Source organism: Sorex fumeus, unplaced genomic scaffold (genome assembly GCF_029834395.1).
Source record: "Sorex fumeus unplaced genomic scaffold, SorFum_2.1 ptg000043l, whole genome shotgun sequence".
NCBI classification, from domain to species: Eukaryota; Metazoa; Chordata; class Mammalia; order Eulipotyphla; family Soricidae; genus Sorex; species Sorex fumeus.
The window spans coordinates 18,277,471-18,296,227 of NW_026606100.1; the positions used below are offsets into that span (position 1 = coordinate 18,277,471).

The following is an 18,757-nucleotide window of genomic DNA, read 5'->3' on the forward strand; positions in this document are numbered from 1 at the left end:
GGCATCCCATATAGAACCCTTTGCCCTCCAGGAGTAAGTCCTGAGCAACACCATCCAGGGCTTTCCCCACTTCTCTCAACCCCCCTTCCCCCACAAAAAAGCGAATCAATAGGGCAGTACGACAAGCCATACACTTTGAAAGTTTGATTAAATTGAAAACATTCAGAGATAGGTGTAAAACTCTGTACATTCTTATTTCACTCCTATTCCATGGGTTAAAAGAAAAGACTCATCAACTGTGGCAGAGGTATGGTTGAAAAGAATGAAGGCAATAATCGAACAGGGCTGCCCAAAGAGCAGAAAGTGGATTGAAAACTTTAGGCTTTCCAAAAAGCAAGAAAATCCACCAACATTGAAACCATTCTTCTCATTAATGACTCTCAATTGGTATTAGTGATTGGTGGTTGACAGTTAACCAGAAGACTTAGGAATTTAAAGAGAGAGAGAGAGAGAGAGAGAGAGAGAGAGAGAGAGAGAGAGAGAGAGAGAGAGAGAAAGAGAGAGAGAAATGTCTAGGACTAAAGGCCAATGGAGTGGACCTCATCGAGACAGACAAGGCAAGTAAGCTCATCAAAGAGCATGTGGATTATGCTAGTTTTTAAGATGTGGGATCTGGAATCTTCTCTCACCCACAAATGACCCCGCAGAGGGGTCATAGTGCATAGTGCCTGTTCCAAACTGAATCCAACACGACGAGCAGGTTCTCTGCATTACTGGGCCACTGGGACAGCTCAAGGGCGAGCACACAGTTTTCCGGGGGGAGCTGGGATGCAATTCCCAGGAACAGCCTCCAAGCAGCTGGTCAAGAGCAACCCCAGAGCATCACGTGTTAGGAGCACGGAGAGAGGTTTCAAAAGGTGCAGACTGAATAGGCAAGGCATTGGAATTTTTAATTTTCCTTCTTTGGGGAAATAAGTTCTTTTGTAACTGGGAGTAATGGCTTTTGTTTTTCCAAAATGAGAAGCTAAGATACTAATATTTGAGACTTAATATTGAGGCCTTTTCCCTCTCTGAAGTACACGTAACATCAAATTCTGACGAGTTTGCACACATCTGAAAAATTTAATTATACATTACGATTAAATTCAACCTCACTACAAGGCATTCCAAGAAGAATTTAGTTCAGAAGAGACTTGACAAAAGACCTAGCAGATTTTTTTTTTTTGGTGTTTTGTTGGGCCATACCTGGCAATGCTCAAGGCTTACTCCTGGCAGGGCTTATGTGGTGCCAGGGATTGAATCCAGGTCTGCTGCATGCAAGGCAAGCAATCTAGTCACTTTTTATGGCTCTAGGCCCCTTGCAGATTCTTTTAAAAGTAGTCTCCCAGTCAGATATTCAGTTCCAGGCTCTGGGGCCATAAGGATGCAGATTATTCAGAGAAGAGTTTTCAGAGAATGAAGATGTGATTTTAAAAATCTATTTATTGAATATACATGTATGTATATTATTTTTATCGATAGATGTATATATCTATGCAAGACACAAAGTCTTTCCCCCTTCTCTCTCTCTCTCTCTCTCTCTCTCTCTCTCTCTCTCTCTCTCTCTCTCTCTCTCCCCCCCCCTTTACACTTTTAAAGGTATTAGATACCAGCTCCTTGGACCAGCCCCTTCATAGCAATAATCTCATTTTGTTCTCAAGACCAAATAATTCCTTTGAAATGCACATAAAAGCATTGTCTAATCACTATCTGAGTCTCAGACAACAACCAAAGCATGGGGATAAAAAAAAATTATTCTATAAACAGCCTTTCACTTGACTTTGAAAACAAACATTTTAACAATTTTTATTACTGTTTTGCATTGCAATGGACTGACCCACCCCAGGGCTTCACACTTGGGAGTGGCTGACAAACACTAACACTTTCTTTGTAAACAGGTAAAGTCACTCATTATCTATCACTGACCTCTGCCACACAGATTCTCTTAGCAGGCTCTTCCTCACAAGATGCCATCTAGACGCAAACATCCTAGAATCTTATTACAGTAATTACACACTTGGAAAAGTCTACTGGTACCAATTACCCTGAAAGATTTTCCAGATGGAGATCAATTCTTCCATGCTGGGTGGCAGTTTTTAAATGTGAGCCTTCAACAACAGACTGGTAGAAACCCTTAAAGAAATAGCAGGTCCTTAAACAACACAGCTTTGTTCAAAACCATTTCATGATAGCATGGATAAGAGGGAAGAACAATCCTTGGTTGACAAGGAGAATGAAACTACATGATTTAAGGTCCTGCATTTTTCACTATGTATCCTTTCAAAACTTATCAAGTAAAGACTTAATGCAGGAATTGGGAAGCCTGACCCTAAGCTATCAGCCCTTCTTCTCATCAGCTATGGAAAATAAGTCTTGAACTACCTGCCTGTATGCTCCTTCAAAACCAAGGGCTGGGGAGATGGCTACAAAGCCTTGCAAGCTCCTGACCTCCAGTCTTATCCCCAGCAGCACATGCCACCTAGACCCCTACCCCGAGGCATGAGCCTGGTGGCCCCCCATGCCTTAAGCAGCACCACAGCACCTGTACCCAAACTTCAGGCCCAAACAGCCCCAGTTAAGTGTTGGAGTACAAGAAGCTTAGGTTTATCTGGTTACACCCATCACTGCACTCCATTGTGTTTATCTGTAAACAGTCTTCCCTATGCTCTCCTCCCCACCCAGTTAATCAGCTTTCCCCTTAACCAGACTGTTAATTTGTAAGGTCAGTTTCCCAGAAATCTATGATTTTATATGTATAAGTGAAATATTGCCTTTCTCCTCTCCTTATGCCTTATGAACAGTTTACTTTAAAGCAATATATTTTTGTATAGATACAGGAAGACCATTAACATTATGCTTTGTAACTTAGGATTTGATTGGCTTTGAATATTATTCACTCCCAGGCATCTGCTTTCTCGACTTAAGCCTCAGTTGCCCTTAGTTCCTAACACCCCAAAAGCAGGGTCCCGCCGAGAGACTGAATGGACCCAGGGCAAGCGGTGAGCTACCCTGGCATCGAAATGGGCCAGGCCAAAGTGCCATGATTCTTAACTATAAGTTAAGAGTTTGATCATAGACAAATGCTATCATGATCCAAAGGTAACGATGAGACTAGGATCCTGCTAGGGGTGGGAAAGACTATCTGGCCTGAGCACTGTAGTCTGAGATCGAGATGGCCCTAGGAGAGCAATTCTATAAGTTTAAGATATTTCTTACTGTATCCATACAAAATGGTTTATATTATATATTCTATGCTTGTCAGACAAGGAGAGGAGAGACACACCCTTGGGATTCCGCTCTAGGGTGGGTCCTCCTGCTGAGAAAGGATCTGTCCTAGGAGCGGCTTTTCCTGAGGCTACCCCTATTGATTGTGACCGCACCTATGTGTAATTGTTCCTCCAATTCCTCTTGGAGAGAGATATAATGAGACTGTAGATGGGGCATAGGGAGCAGAGACAGAGATGAAGAGAGGATCAGAATAAACTGCTACTAATACCAACCAGCCTGGCCTTCGTTCCTTCCTCCGCCTGACCATCGCCATCGCCATCGACCTCCCCAGGGTGGGAGAAGGGTGAGACTACCGAACGCGGGCGGCGGGAGAGATAGAGCCATCGCCGCTGTGTGCCGTGCTCCCTCTTGTGTGAGTTTACACAGTTAAGCACCTCCAGGAATGGCTCCTGGGCCAAGGAAGTAATGCCTGGAAATGGCCCCACCTCCTGATCTCCCCCTGCCCCCAAAACAAATCTGAAGGAAGAAGGAGAAAGAAATGGGAAACTACTGCTTCCTGGCTATAGAGCTTCAGCTTAAAGAGTTCTGGAGATGAATTATGCATTTAGAAATGAAAAATTCGGTATTATATACAATTTACCACACCCCAAAATCACAAAATTCTAAGCATATCCTAATTCATAGGAATAAGATAGTTTCTTGGGTATAGGCTAACCACCTCTCTGTCCTGAGTCTTTAAAACCACTAACAAGTTCAGAAACATCTAGAACTCCCCAAACAATTTCTTCATATTTATTTCTCCATACAATTTCCTGCTCTGTGTGCAGGCAATCATGAGATTCAGTCATACGAAGACAAGTGATATACATTATACACATGATTTTCTTACCTTGGGTAAGAACTGCTTTGTTCATTTTATACACAATTGAGTTTCTTTAATAAAATCTACTTCCTAGGGGCTAGAGTGATAGCACAGAGGGTAGGGCATTTGCCTTGTACAAGGCCAACCCAGGTTCGATTCCCGCATCCCACCTGAGCACCACCAGGAGTGATTCCTGAGTGCAGAGCCAGAAGTAACCCCTGAGCATCGCTGGGTGTTGTGACCCCCCCAAAATCTACTTTCCAATAAAAAAAAAGGATATTTTTAACATGTGAAAAATGTTTTCTTCTGGGCAAGCAAAAACTGTGTTTTTAAATACAAGAATTACCAAATATAGCAATTATTTCTCCAGGTTTTTCATTTATTTATAGGATGCTCAGAAATTAAAATTTCCAAATGTTCTTATGTCAAGTGTACTATAACTAGCTTCCTTTTCAGTAGCACATGGCTCCGATGTTTTCATACTTATTTTATGAGACAGCAATGTCTTTGGAGAATAGGTAAGGTACGACAGAAAATGAAAAGCTGATTAATAACTATGCACTGCAGAACATTCATAGTAAAGGTAGTCTACAGAGAAAAGGAGGATAGCCTGATTAGGTTTTGGTTGCTTTATAACAAACTTCGACTAAAGATCTCAGACTCTATACACTGACCACCAAGTCATCAGAAAAAAAAAGGTATCTTACTCTGTAAAACTAGGGCAGTAAGGTCAGAGAGATAGCTCAATGGACTTAAGACACATTATGCCTGTATGCATGTAAGAGACCTAGGGCCAATCCCTGGCATCGCATGATAACCTGAACACCACCAGCCACAACCTTCCCCCAGCAAAGAGCTGGGAGCAGCTCCTGAGCACCACTGTGGCCCAAAAGTTCTTTAAAAAAAAAAAAAATGGGGCTGGAGCTATACTACGGCAGATAGGGTGTTTTCCTTATACACGGTTGAGCCAGATTTGCTCCCCAGCCCTCTCTATGGTCCCCAGCCCTGCCAGGATGATCCTGAGTACAGAGCCAGAAGTAAGCCTTAAGCACAGCTAGGTGGCCTCCCCAAAAGTCACTTGATTACACACTTAAAACACACACACACATATTATAATTGTATCCCTCTATTTCGAGAAGCAACATGCAGAATAAATCAGCTAATATTGCCACAGAGTCAAAAGAAAAATGACTTTTCTCCTTCATATTTTTCTCTAAGTTAGTTCTCAAAATGTTTCAGTGCAGAAATTCTGCCCTAAATCTCTTGCTTTATAATAAAATCTGGATACTTCTGTTTTTCCAAAGCCTATGATCCACAGTTGGCCCTTGAACAACAAAGATATGAACTGTACCAGTCTACTTATTTGTGGATTTTCTCATAAAGAATTCATAGTATTATAAATATAGAATATGTATCATCTCGTGATTTTCACAGTAACATTTTCTTTTCTCTAGCTCACTTTAAAAATAAGAACATGGAATAAGGGGCCAGATAGTACAGGGAGTAGTAAGCCTTGCATAAGGCCAACCCAGATTCAATCCTCTAGGAGTCATCCCTGAAACAAGTCAGGGGTGAGTCCTACATGCCTTCAGGTATGGTCCATAACCATGTCCACCAAAATAATATTAATAATAATACCATATCCAATATATAAAAAATATGTACTTAATCAACTGTTTAGTTGGAAGGAAAAAAAGGAATTTAGGGAGACTTAAAAAGTTTTAGTATTCTATTAACCTCACTAAAGTACATAACTTCAAACAGATGTCAGAGAATAGAAAATATGAGGGGCTATTTCAACCTTCCATGGTCATTTAAGAACAAATGTAACAATGTTCTCAGTATGATTTTACACCTGCTCCTATTCTGAAAGAGCTTTATTTAATAATGAAAATTCAATATCCTGCTTCTTAATCGCTCAACTGATTCCCCTAAAGAAATCTTACTTTTGTATTTGTTGCAAGTTTTGAGCTGAGCTCTATCTGCTATTAGTAATTAATATTAAATATAGATAACAAAGTCTTGTATTTATTCATATTATTCCGTTTGAACATAGTTGACTGTATGTAATTTTAAGTACCACAGATAGCCATTTTTTCCAAAAAACTGATGCTTCGTTTTATATTCTTATGTTTTAGTGCAAAAGACATATTTCTGGCTACCCTAAAATTTTATGTAATCATTACAAATTCAACATGAAAAAAAAAAGTCACACTTGGAATAACTCTTCAACTTTCCAAAACACTATCTACAGCATTTACTCCTCTGCTAAATTCCTGGCATCCTTTAGCATTTTTTAAAATGCACAAGACATTAAATATCTTACTAGAGCAGATGAGCTACAAAACCTAACTTGAGTAACACAAGCAACCGTCTTTATCTGATATTTTTAATTCCCAAAGAAGTTTATTACAAGCTCATCAAGAAATATTTCAAGCAAAACACTCTATATACCACAGTTATTTTTTTTTCCTACAGAGACAAATAAACAGAAAAGATAGAGGGTAGAAAAGATAATTTACCTGCATCAACTTTCTGGACAGCTCATTAGTAAGGAACTCTTCTTCCTTCTCATAATTTACAGCAAGGGTTTCTTTCTCCTTCTGCAACGCCTGAATTTTCTTGAATAGAGTATTACTGATGAATTCTTCTTCCTGTTCTGCCCTGGCTTGCTGTTAAAAAAAAAAAAAAGTTAAGAAAACAGAAAAATTTGCTAATTAAAATACAGTTCTCATTTATAGAGGGGGGACCCATTTTAATTAGATTTTCCTCCCCTCCTGCACAAGAAGTAGCATGCCGGTTAACACTCCAGGTTTCATGCTTAAGCAAGTATCTTAAGCCACTGAGTCATTTTCTGGGCCCCTAGAATTTGATTTTCAATTCATCAAACACTTCAAGAACTACGTAACAGGAACTAAGCAGCAAGCATAAAAGCAAGTCTGACTGTTATTCCAGTGGACCTCCCTTTACTGCGTATGACCCTTCTTTTTAAAGCAATTTTGAAAAGAAATTCAAAACTAAAATAATGGCAGTTTACAGAAGCAAAACTCTGTCAACCCAAAGAACACAGAAAGATCCTTCTCCATTTGGCAGAAGAGGCCAGTTTTGGGCAAGTTCATCAATTCTTAAACATTCATCCAGGCCAAGAAACGTCTAGGCTGGGGGTATGGTGCCGCCAGCAAGTCAATCTGTACCTGTGAGGTGAGTACATCAGCAACCTGATAGCACCGTCAGACTTTCAGATACCCCAAAATTGCTGCTGTGCCTTTGGCCAGACCCCAAAAACTTGGGGCAAAGTTTACCAAGAAAGTAAACGGCCAAAAGTTAGGTATGTGGGAGACACACCCACAAACCACCTCCGGCTCAGCTATATAATTGGAGGCAAGGCCTCTCTGGTTCCTGATCAAACTGCTTAAAGGTCATGATCCCAGAGACTCAGAAACGAATCTCAAAACCCAACGGATTTTGGCAGAAATGTGTCCTGTTCCTGCAGTAGGTTACTGGCACTGGGCTACTCCAGGTGAGAACAGTACTGGTGAAGAGAAAGGTGTTTGATCATTGTATGAGCGAGACATAAACCTGAAAGCTTTGTAACTTTTCCCACAGTGATTCAATAAATAAATATATGAAGAAAAAATATATAAATAAAATTATGAAAAAAAAAGCAAGGTGGAGTTCATGCCCAATTCAATCAGCTAATCAGTGGCTGAATAAATAGCAGTACTCCTACATAAAATTTTAAAAAATAAAAAATAAATTAAAAAAAAACCAAAGTAACAGGCGTGTCACTGAGAGAGGCAGAAGCCACAACAAACAAAATTATTCATCATTTCAGAATAGCAAATTATTTCTAGACAAAGCCCATTAATAGAAAATACCTTCTCAGGAGGCCTGTTCTTGCCAGAGAACAAGAGGCTAAAGGTCTAACAGGTTTGATCAGACCTCCTCTACCTGAGTTTAGAACTTTCTTTCTTTCTTTCTTTCTTTCTTTCTTTCTTTCTTTCTTTCAGAAAGAAACCATCAGGAGAAGGAGAAGGTGGTCCCGAATTGTATGACCCGTCACCCCTTTTCCAAACAGGCACAGGTCATTTGAAGAATCAGCAAGCAGGATGGGGAGCTGAAGAGGAGGGAGAGTGAAACACCAGGCGTTTCATCTCAGTCAATCCACAGTCCCCTGACAACTGCCAGCAGCACTGCCCAAGCACCCAGCCAGGAGCTGCCGCTAAGTCCCACCAGGTAGGCCTCCCAAACAGAAAGAATTAACAAGTAATGAAGAATACAAGATGTTGTATCCAATAGAGCCTCAGAGGGGGAAAAATTCTTTCCTGTAAATCAGGGGGGGAAAGGAGAGAGCACAGTGCTTAGGGCACTTGCCTTAAATGTGACCAATCCAGATTCGATCCCTAGCGCCCCATAGAGTCCTCTGAGCACCACCAGGAGTGAATCCACAGTGCAGAATCAGAGTACCCCAGAGTATCACCAGAAGTGGGCCTACCCACAAAAAAAGGAAAAAGAAAAACCGGGGCCAGAAAGACCGTACAAGGGGGTTAAGGTGCTTGCCTTGCATGCAGCCAATGCCAGTTCAATTCTGGGTAGACAGGGTCCCCAGAGCACCTCCAGAAGTGACCCCTGAGCACAGAGCCAGGAGTAGCCCCCAACCCCTTTTGGGTGTAGCCCAGCCCCGCCCCCACAATAAAATTTCTTTTTGAAACATCAGATATCTGCTGAGAGCGAGTCTGTGCCCGGCCATCACCTCCACGCACAAGTCGCTGCGTCCAGGCTGACCCAGCCGCCTGGGCACCCCTCGTTGGCCCAGAGCTTTACCGACCTTTATGCGGAGTGAGTGTCATTTGCTGAGCCTAACCTGAGCGTTTGGGGGACGCTGAAGAAAGACCCCGTGCCATAACGGTAGGACAGCAGGGAGGATGTTTGTCTTGCACGCAGCCTGTCCAGGTTCGATCCCCAGCACCCCCATGTGGTGCCCTGAGCATTGCCGACTGCCCGCCCATAACACACCAACACACAAAAAGCTACAGCAGGGGGCTGGAGCGATAACATAGCAGGTAGGGCGCTTGCCTTGCACGCGGCCAACCTGGGTTCGATTCCCAGCATCCCATAGGGTCCCCTGAGCACCGCCAGAGGTAATTCCTGAGTGCAGGGCCAGGAGTAACCCCTGAGCATCGCCGGGTGTGACCCAAAAAGCAAAAAAAAAAAAAAAAAAAGAAAAATTTTTTAAAAAGCTACAGCATTGGGAGCTTTGTGGAAAGCCAGGTATGAGCTGGCCGTGATGGGGCGTCGAAAACCTCATGGGAAGGGGGGCGTTCCCAGCTCGTCCTTCACGCCCTACCGAGGTCACCAGTTGCCCCCCATGAGCTGCTCTCCGGCATGGCCATGGCTCCAGAAGCCCAAGGACTTAATGCAGAACCCAGCAGCTTGGAGCAGAAAAGTGAAGGACTATGTGTTAATCCACACCAACACGTCTGCCCGGAGGGGAAAGGGTGTTGGTCCCTTCCACCTTCTTCCCTCTGGAAAGAAAGAAACCAATCTCTTAATTATCTGACTCTCAGCAGAAATACTTCCAGGGTTCATAAGTAAAATAGCAGAAATCCAAAACCGTGCGGCCTCGACATCACTGAATTCTTGAACCCAGCTCTAAAAAACAAATCATTTCACAATGCCTTTTCAGCATGTCTGATTTGGGGGTGTAAACTCTAAATAATAATGGTGCATCTTTCATCGAAACAATGAATCTAGTCAAAGTAGATAGAGTGTTAAATAGAATTCATCTGCCTCACAGGCATTGGGAGGGTTGGGGGCATGGGGGCTTATTGGGGTTCTTCGTGGTGAAAAATATGTATTGTTAAAGGGAAATGTGTTTGATATTTGCATGACCGAGACCTAAACCTGAAAGCTTTGTAACTTTTCCCACAGTGATTCAATAAATAAATAAATTTTTTTAAAAAATCAGATATTTGATACCAACAGTTAATTAATTAGCTGAGTATGTGCTTTGCCCCTCCATAGAAAAGCGGCAAGTATCCTTTCTGACTTCTTCATGCTGACTATCTGACAATGGATAGTCACTACAACACCATCCTTCTGACAACTTCATGCTACATGCAGTACTATCTTCACCTTAGTCTCGGTCCTGACCTGGTATTGCTGACTCCAAAATAGTCCTTTAACTTATGCCTTAAAGCATAGTAACATTCTTTTAAAAAGGGGAAAAAAGGTTGTGTGCGTGTGTAAGTAGAGTTTGCAGGGATGTTAACAAGGATTGAACAGACAGATAAGAGAGGAGACAGGTGAAATTTTTTTCAAACTTCATCAATTTCATAAATTCATTTTATTCTTTTTCATCTGAAATGCTTGAAAATCTCAGCAGACCTAAACCCATTCAAATCCAAAAATAATGTTGCATTTCGAAAGCTAAATAAAGCAAGACTTAAGTGAACCAAAAAAAAAAAAAATAGAAACTCTTATGGAAGAAAGCTTCATAGTGCTTCAGACACATTTATAGAGCTGACAACTGGGAAAATCAGAGAAAAAAAATCAAAGAATCTATGATTATATTTTTATCATCAGTATGCATGCAGTGTTGTGTTTCAAAATGAAATTAACTTTATCCAGTTACTAGTGTCTACTATATTGCCCCTCAGCTAGTTGTCATCTATGACTGTTAACATAAAAATTAGTATATAAAACATCTCTTCATAATTATGTTCCGTCCTTCCAAGAGCACAACATAAAAAGGAAACTGATTAGGAGAATGGGGAAAATATCACAGTCATCCTTAAAAAGTTCAAAAATTTCTAGCAAAAAACATTTTCTACTGAGTCAACACATATTTAGGCAACCATATTTTAAGTAAGCATAATTTTCTGCCAATAAGGAAAAATAATCAATGCTATCACTACACTACCAGGGTATGGGTTTGATAGAAAATTCCTGTGAAATAGTTTAGTGTTTGCTTTTCATCAGTAGTTTTTGTTTTTGTTTTTGCTTTTGGGGTCACACCTAGCAATGCTCAGGGGTTACTCCTGGCTTTGCGCTCAGGAATTACTCCTGGCAGCACTCAGGGGACCATATGGGATGCTGGGAATCGAACCCAGGTCGGCCGCATGCAAGGCAAACGCCCTACCTGCTGTGCTATCACTCCAGCCCCACATCAGCAGTATTTTCAATATCAAAGGTCTGTGTAGAGAAAAATTTCAAGCTCTCACAGGGAAGGAGGGATGACTCAGAGGACTAAAATACTGATTCCCACGCACCGGACACCTGGGTCCAACTCCCCAGAAAGAATGATTGCCCACCCCAGCACTGGGGGACCGGAGCAAAATGACACAGACCTCTCAACAGCCACGCTCACTCCAACAACAAAACTCTAAGAGCCAAACCCAAAATCATCCTGTAGATGACTACAGGACATTTTTTTTTTTTACTTATCTAGCATGAAGTAAAAGAAAAGCAATAAACACACACAGGATCTATCTGACAGTGAATCGGTAAAGGAAACAAGAAGAAAAGTTCAAGAAATCACCAAAATAACACATTGGCATTTGTTTTAAAATTCTTTTGACTGATGGCTTGTTTTTATGCCTTAAAGCATAGTGCCATTAATATGTACCATTAACCAAAAATAAAGAATCATAAAATAATATACGCCTTGAAAATCTATTGCTTAAGAATCTAGGCATCACTCAATGCCTCTTTTGCAGACCACAACACCCAAAAGGAGAGAGAGAACAACACAAGGGATTGCCCTGCCACAGAAGCAGGGGGGGATGGGGGGATGGGGGTGAAGGGGATATTATCCATGGTGGTGGAAAATGGGCACTGGTGGAGGGATGGGTATCTGATCATTGTATAATCGAAACCCAACCACAAAAAATTGTAAATCTACAACTGTACCTCATGGTGTTTCACTAATAAAAAAGAAAAAAAAAGAATCTAGGCATCTTCCCATTTTGCCGCAATAGTGCCAAAGAGTTCCCAGTTGGTGGTCGTTCTGAGAGTTCTCTTTTTGAACTTTGCAGCCCTTTTTCCCCGCTGTGTGAATTTTGGGACAACAGCGACATCGGTCAGGCAAAACCGTCGATTGAATATGATGTGGTCTATTTCGTTGTGGAATCGTCCACCGGGAGACTCCCATGTCCAACGTTTAGATTCTGCCTTCTGGAATTGTGAGTTACCATGGATGGTCTTGGTCAACATGATGAACTCAGACAGTCTCTCACCCTGTTCGTTCCATTCTAGGCCATGGGTCCCGATTTGAAGTTCTTCAGCTGATCTTCTCGGTCCTATCTTGGCATTAAAATCACCCACAATGATCTTGTAGAAGGTGTGGTCTTCTTTATAGCACTTCTCCAGCTCCATGTAGAACTTCTCGATTTCTCTTTCATCATAATGAGATGTTGGTGCATAGACAACGAAGATAGAAACTGCAGGCAGTGAGCCACATCTATTCAAATGTAAACGTCCGATTCCTGGTTGTTAGGCATTCCAATGAATCAATGCTCAGGGCCAAGTTTGTGTTGACAAGGACACCTCTTTTATCACATGTTCCGAGGAACAATTCTTCTCCAGTGTCGAAGACGGCATGGTGAGATTCGTGCCTCCTTGTCTCGGTCAGATCAATGATGTCGTACTTGATCATTCGCGCTTGTACCATCAGGTCCTCGATGGATGCATCTGATGCTAGCGCACGTGCGGGTGTTGTGAGGACCCTCCCAGGGTGGGAGAAGCATGCTAAAAGTAGTCTATAGACCAAACATGATTACCACTCAATGCCTCTCTTGCAAAACACAGTACCCAAAAGAAGAGAGAGAGAACAAGGGGGAATACCCTGCCACAGAGGCAGGATGGGATGGGGGGGTGGGGGGGTGGGAGGGGATGCTGGGACCCATGGTGATGGATGACGGGCACTGGTGGAGGGATGGGCACTTGATCATTGTATAACTGAAACCCAAGCACAAAATTTGTAAGCCTATAACTGTACCTCATGGTGTTTCACTAATAAAAAAAGAAAAAAAGAAAAAAAAGAGTACAGACGATCATTTTTGTCTTCCTTCATTGTGGCAGCCTAGTTCGGCCTTGAGATTTTATCGGCCTCTCCTTTATCATCCTTCTCAGTGCTGCCACGTCGGTGAAGCCTTCAGGGTCAGATGAATGAGACCAGTTATAGTTACTGGTTTTGGCATATCGAATACACAACAGATAGCTTGCCAGGCTCTTCCGTGCGGGCAGAATACTCTCGGTAGCTTGCCAGTCTTTCCGAGAGGGATTACAGCAACATGGGAAGATGCCATTGTTGACAACATTGACGAGGAATACGATCAACTGGTACAGCACCTCCATGAATGTGCGAGGAACGCCAAGAGAGAGATAGCCACAAAAAAACGCCTGTCTTTGAAAACTCTAGAGCTTATTCTCCAGCGTGGTTTGGCGCATGCCTCAGGCAACCGCGAGTTAACGTCCAAGCTCGCAAAGCAGTGCAGAGATGTGATCAAGGAAGACCTCAAAGAGAGAAGAGCAAAAGTGCTGGTAGATGCGGCAGAAGCCGGGAAAAGTATTCGTAACGCCCGCCTGTCCTTTGCCAACTACAAGACCAAAAAGACTGCCCTCCGACGTCCTGATGGATCCATCACATCCTCCAGAACGGCAATGGAGAAGATTATCCATGACTTCTACTCAAATCTCTTCGATAGCCATGTCCACTTGCCGAAATACCAAATTCCACAGGATGGATATGTCGTTCCCAACGTTCTCCCTTCCGAAATCCGACAAGCCATTTTGTCAGTAAAGAAACAAACAGCACCCGGCCCAGACAAGGTCAGACCTGAACACCTGAAGAATCTACCGTCAGTACTCATCAATACACTGGCTCGGCTCTTCACTCGCTACCTATCTGAATGCAAGGTTCCGTCCCAATGGAAAACCAGCAGGACCGTACTACTGTTCAAGAAGGGAGACATCCATGACATTGGCAACTATCGCCCGATCTGCCTATTGTCTGTCATCTACAGGTTGTTCACTCGAGTCATCCTAAATAGGATTGGCAGAACACTAGATGAAGGACAACCATGCGAGCAAGCCGGGTTCCGCAAAGGATTCAGCACCATCGACCATATCCACACGATAACCAAGCTCATTGAGGTTTCTCAGGAGTTCAAGATGCCGCTCTGTTTAACGTTCATTGATTTAAAGAAGGCCTTTGATTCTGTTGAGACGGAAGCGGTCATTGAAGCCCTAGCCAATCAGGGCATTCAAGCCCAATACATCAGGATCCTCCGTGAGCTGTATTGCGGATTCACTACCAGGATCTCACCATTCTACAAAGAAGTGATCGTTGATGTCCAGAGAGGGGTTTGGCAGGGTGATACCATTTCACCAAAACTCTTCAGTGCCACCCTCGAGAACATCATGCGACGACTGGAATGGGAAGGAATGGGAGTGAAGATAAGATAGATAGTCGGCAACTACAACACCTCCGCTTTGCTGATGACATTGTTTTAATAACACCAAACATCAGCCAAGCGGCACAAATGCTGGCCGACTTTGACCGTGAGTGTGGAAAGGTAGGACTATAGCTGAATCTTACGAAGACAATGTTTATGAGAAACAGCCTTGTTCCTGACGCCCCATTCACTCTCAACGGAACGACCATCTCCGAAAGCAACAGCTATGTGTACCTAGGTCGAGAAGTCAACATGACAAATGACCTGGCACCCGAGCTGCGCAGGAGGAAGAGAGTGGCTTGGAATGCCTTCAAGAACGTCAAAGAAATAGCTAAGAGGATGAAGAACCTCCGGCTCCAGGCACATCTCTTTGATTCCACTGTTCTTCCTGCATTAACATATGCCTCAGAGACCTGGGCCCTACGCAAACAGGATGAGAATGCTATTCAGGTCTCCCAAAGAAGAATAGAAAGAGCTATGCTTGGAATATCACGTTTCACTCAAATGAGAGAAAGAATCCGGAGTTCCGACATCCATCAACGATCAAGAATCAGGGACGCTGTCTCATTTGACAAGGTGTCAAAAATCAGATGGGCTGGTCATGTAATGAGATTTAAAGACGACCGCTGGACTAGAGCTGTTACTGACTGGATTCCACGGGATGTCAAAAGACCGCGTGGCCGCCCACCAACCAGATGGTCAGACTTCTTCATCAAGACCATGAACGATCGGTTTGAGGCTCTTCATGTTCCCAGAGCGAACAGATGCCATTGGGCTACACTAGCACGCGACAGGGACAAATGGAGACGTTACTGGCGCCCACTCGAGCAAATTGACGACTAACGGGAAGTTAAGTGATTAAGTGATTAAGAATCTAGGCAGGCTCCATACACAATTCAGATTTTAATGTGCTATTTAACATGCTATTCTACAGCTTTTCATTTGATATTCTCTTTGGTCATTCACCATGAGGATCTGATCCGAACATCTCAGTTGGAAGAGGCAGTCGAGACCATCCTGTTGAGATAGCAGGAACTGCTCAGAGCCAAGCAACTGAAGAGAACCCTGGTTCTTCTTAACGCCAGCAACCAGGAGGACCCTGCAACTGGGACCGTTCTGGGGGAGGCTCTGAGTTCTACAGAACTCCTGATGATGGCTGGCTGGCCCTTTGTGATGGATCAGCTCAAAGACCAGTCATGCCAATGGGTTTATGAACACAAATCTCTGTCGTGCACGGAAACGCAAGTACCAGAACTACAGGAGTGGGTGACAAGTGGCGCATGGATGCACCAACTCTACACACCTCCACTTCTAGGGAGTAGGAACACAGTTCCCATCACTAAGAATTGCGATTCTCCCTTTAGTCTGAGGAAGAACTGGATTACTCTGTGCTTCCTCCACTTCCAGCACATTACCTTAGAGTTAAATCAATTAGCAGTCAATAAATTAAAGTGCTTAATGACTCCACTGCAGCACTGCCAACAAATACTTAAGTGCCTAAGGAGCAGAGCAGAATCATTAGTCCTCACAATTATGCTATTCTACCCCCAACACAAGAACAAGGCAACAAAGAAAAGCTCACAAAGGAACAATCTTTTTTTTTTCCCTTTATTTTATTTTTTTTAAAGTTGTAGATTTACAATTTTTTGTGCTTTGGTTTCAATTATACAATGATCAGATACCCATCCCTCCACCAGTGCCCATTTTCCACCACCATGGATAATATCCCTCCCACCCCCATCCCCCCATCCCCCCTGTCTCTGTGGCAGGGCAATCCCCTGTGTTCTCTCTCTCCTTTTGGGTGTTGTGGTCTGCAAAAGAGGCATTGAGTGGCAAACATGTTCAGTCCATAGTCTACTTTCGACATGCATCTCCCCTCCTGGGAGGATCCTCCAAACATCCTTTATTTGGTGCTCCCTTCTCTATCTGAACTGCCCTTTCCTCTAGGATACCCGGCTGGCCTCTAAGTTATGGAGTAATCCTCCTGGTGCTGATCTCAGCTATTCTTGGGTATTAATCTCATACTTTGTTACTTTATATCCCCCAGATGAATGGAATCTTTCTATGTCTATCCCTCTCTTTCTGACTCATTTCACTTAGCATGATACTTTCCATATTGTACCACTTGTATGTAAATTTCATGACTTCATCTTTTCTAACAGCTACATAGTACTCCATTGTGTAGATGTACCAAAGTTTCTTTAACCAGTCATCTGTTCTTGGGCATTCAGGTTTCTTACAAAGGAACAATCTTGAGGCTGGAAGGGTCCAAGCGTTTTTACTAAGACTATCTGCTTGGTGCCTCCCTGTCAGCTGCAAGGAAAACCCAGCTCACACTTTCATGTGCAGGGGCCAGATCACAGTCTGCAGTTCCCATTTCACAGCCAGAACAGTGCTCCACACCCACACCTTACCAAACCAGTTCGTACCTGGTGCAGGAAGATGAGCCTACAAGCCACTTACTTGCTTGGCTACTGGGCAATAAGGACTCGCTAGGGAAACTGCCAAGTTTGCACCTGGTTCCGTACTGATCTCCTGGATAGCCAAGACAGCAGAGCACTAATGAGTGGGCTAGATTGCATATTGATGGCTTGCAAGAGGCTGGTAGATACTATCAAATTCCGGAGTCAAGACAGATTTACAGGTGACCATGTTCTCCCCCCCCCCCCCCCCCAAGTATATCTCCACAAAGAGACCACATGACCTTTCTCAGCCTCTGCTTCCACTCAGTATGAAGAAAGGTTCCTCCCTCTGGCTGGTTGTGAAGGTACATTCAAGTATCATGTCAAGAGCTTTATCACAATACCTTGCACCAGTAACCTTTCAAAAACATACTATTGAAAAGACTGGAAGAAGGTGAAGAGAGCTCCAATGTTATGGGAGGCTGCCCCCTTCTTCCACTCCCCATTTTTAGATTTTAGGGAAAAAATATAGAATTATGGTAGAAACAGAAAAATATACTGGTAATCACAAAGCTTTAGCAAATGCAAAAATAAAACTATATACACTGGCAAGGAAGCAGATTGTCACTGACATTATTTGACACTATCAAATGACAAGGTGCAACATTTTGTATATGTCAATCACAAATGTTTCAAAAAATTATTTAATACTAGCCACAAAAAATAACCTGAAGGTACCTATGAATAAAAGCAAAATCTCTCTTAAATCTGTATAAATAAGAGGCCTTGACTGAAACATTTTTAAAAAACAAACAAAAACTATGAAGAGGTCTGGGGCTATGGCAGAGCTCAGAAAACCTCTTACTTGACTGAGTGAGGCAAGGGTTCGAACCCTTGCATCTCATGGTCCCTAGAGCACCCCGAGTGGGTCACCCACCCCTCCAACAGCACCCTCACAGCAGACATGTGAACAGATAAAACTTACAGCTATCACAAGTCAGTCTCCTGCCCCTGCGCCTGGCTGTTCCTCGCCGGAGTCCCTTGGAGGGGAGCGGGTTGAGCTTTCCTCCCCACCCCGACCAGGGCTCCGGCAGCCGAAGACCTCCAGGACCAGCCACCACCATGCTGAGACCACTTTCCGCACACATGAAGGTACTGGCAGAGGGACAAAGCCACGCGGGTTCCGGGGCCGAGATCTCCAAGCCTACTCGAATTGGAGTCGAGCATCCTCCACCCAGATCCTCCAAATTCCAGTAGGCGGGGGTCACACCCACCACCTGGCCCCCTGGCGCCGTGTAATCCCATCAGCGGCCAAGACTCAGAGACTACAAAATGTAGCTCCCGGAACATCTTATCAAAACATCTTTTTATGATATCTCATTATCTCATTCCTACTCTGGACAAACTTGCAGGCTATTGAATATAGCCTGCCCACAGGGCAGAGTCCGGCAAACTCCCGTGGCGCACCAAATATGCCAAATACCAGTAACAATGATGGGTCTCATTCTCCTAAAAAGCCTTGAATATAATCTCAGGGCTAGGATGAAAGAGACGTTACTGGGGCCTGCTCGAGGCAATCGACGATTAACAGGATGATGAATGAATGAATGAATCACAAGTCAAATATCTCCCTGGAGTAAGCTGCTTATAAAATCTGAATTCTAGCACAAAGTCAAAATGAGGCACAATTCCTGAAGAAGAGTATTGGGAAGAAAGTTGGCCTATAACAGACTACAATTTAGGAAGCTACTGTTATTACCTCACTTGCTACTGGTAAGAATGTAGGATGCTGCGACCACTTTGGAAGGTAGGATGGCAGAGACTCAGAG

General features: G+C 43.3%; 1 protein-coding gene across 1 annotated transcript in view; it reads right to left on the reverse strand.

Moving 5' to 3' along the window:
• The window catches only part of CCDC6 (coiled-coil domain containing 6), a 151,133-nt gene that overhangs the window by 68,360 nt on the left and 64,016 nt on the right, over nt 1-18,757 (reverse strand). Inside the window, exon 2 of the mRNA XM_056120529.1 lies at nt 6,592-6,741. Within this exon, the coding sequence (XP_055976504.1) occupies nt 6,592-6,741 (150 nt within the window). The remainder of the gene's footprint in view (nt 1-6,591; nt 6,742-18,757) is intronic.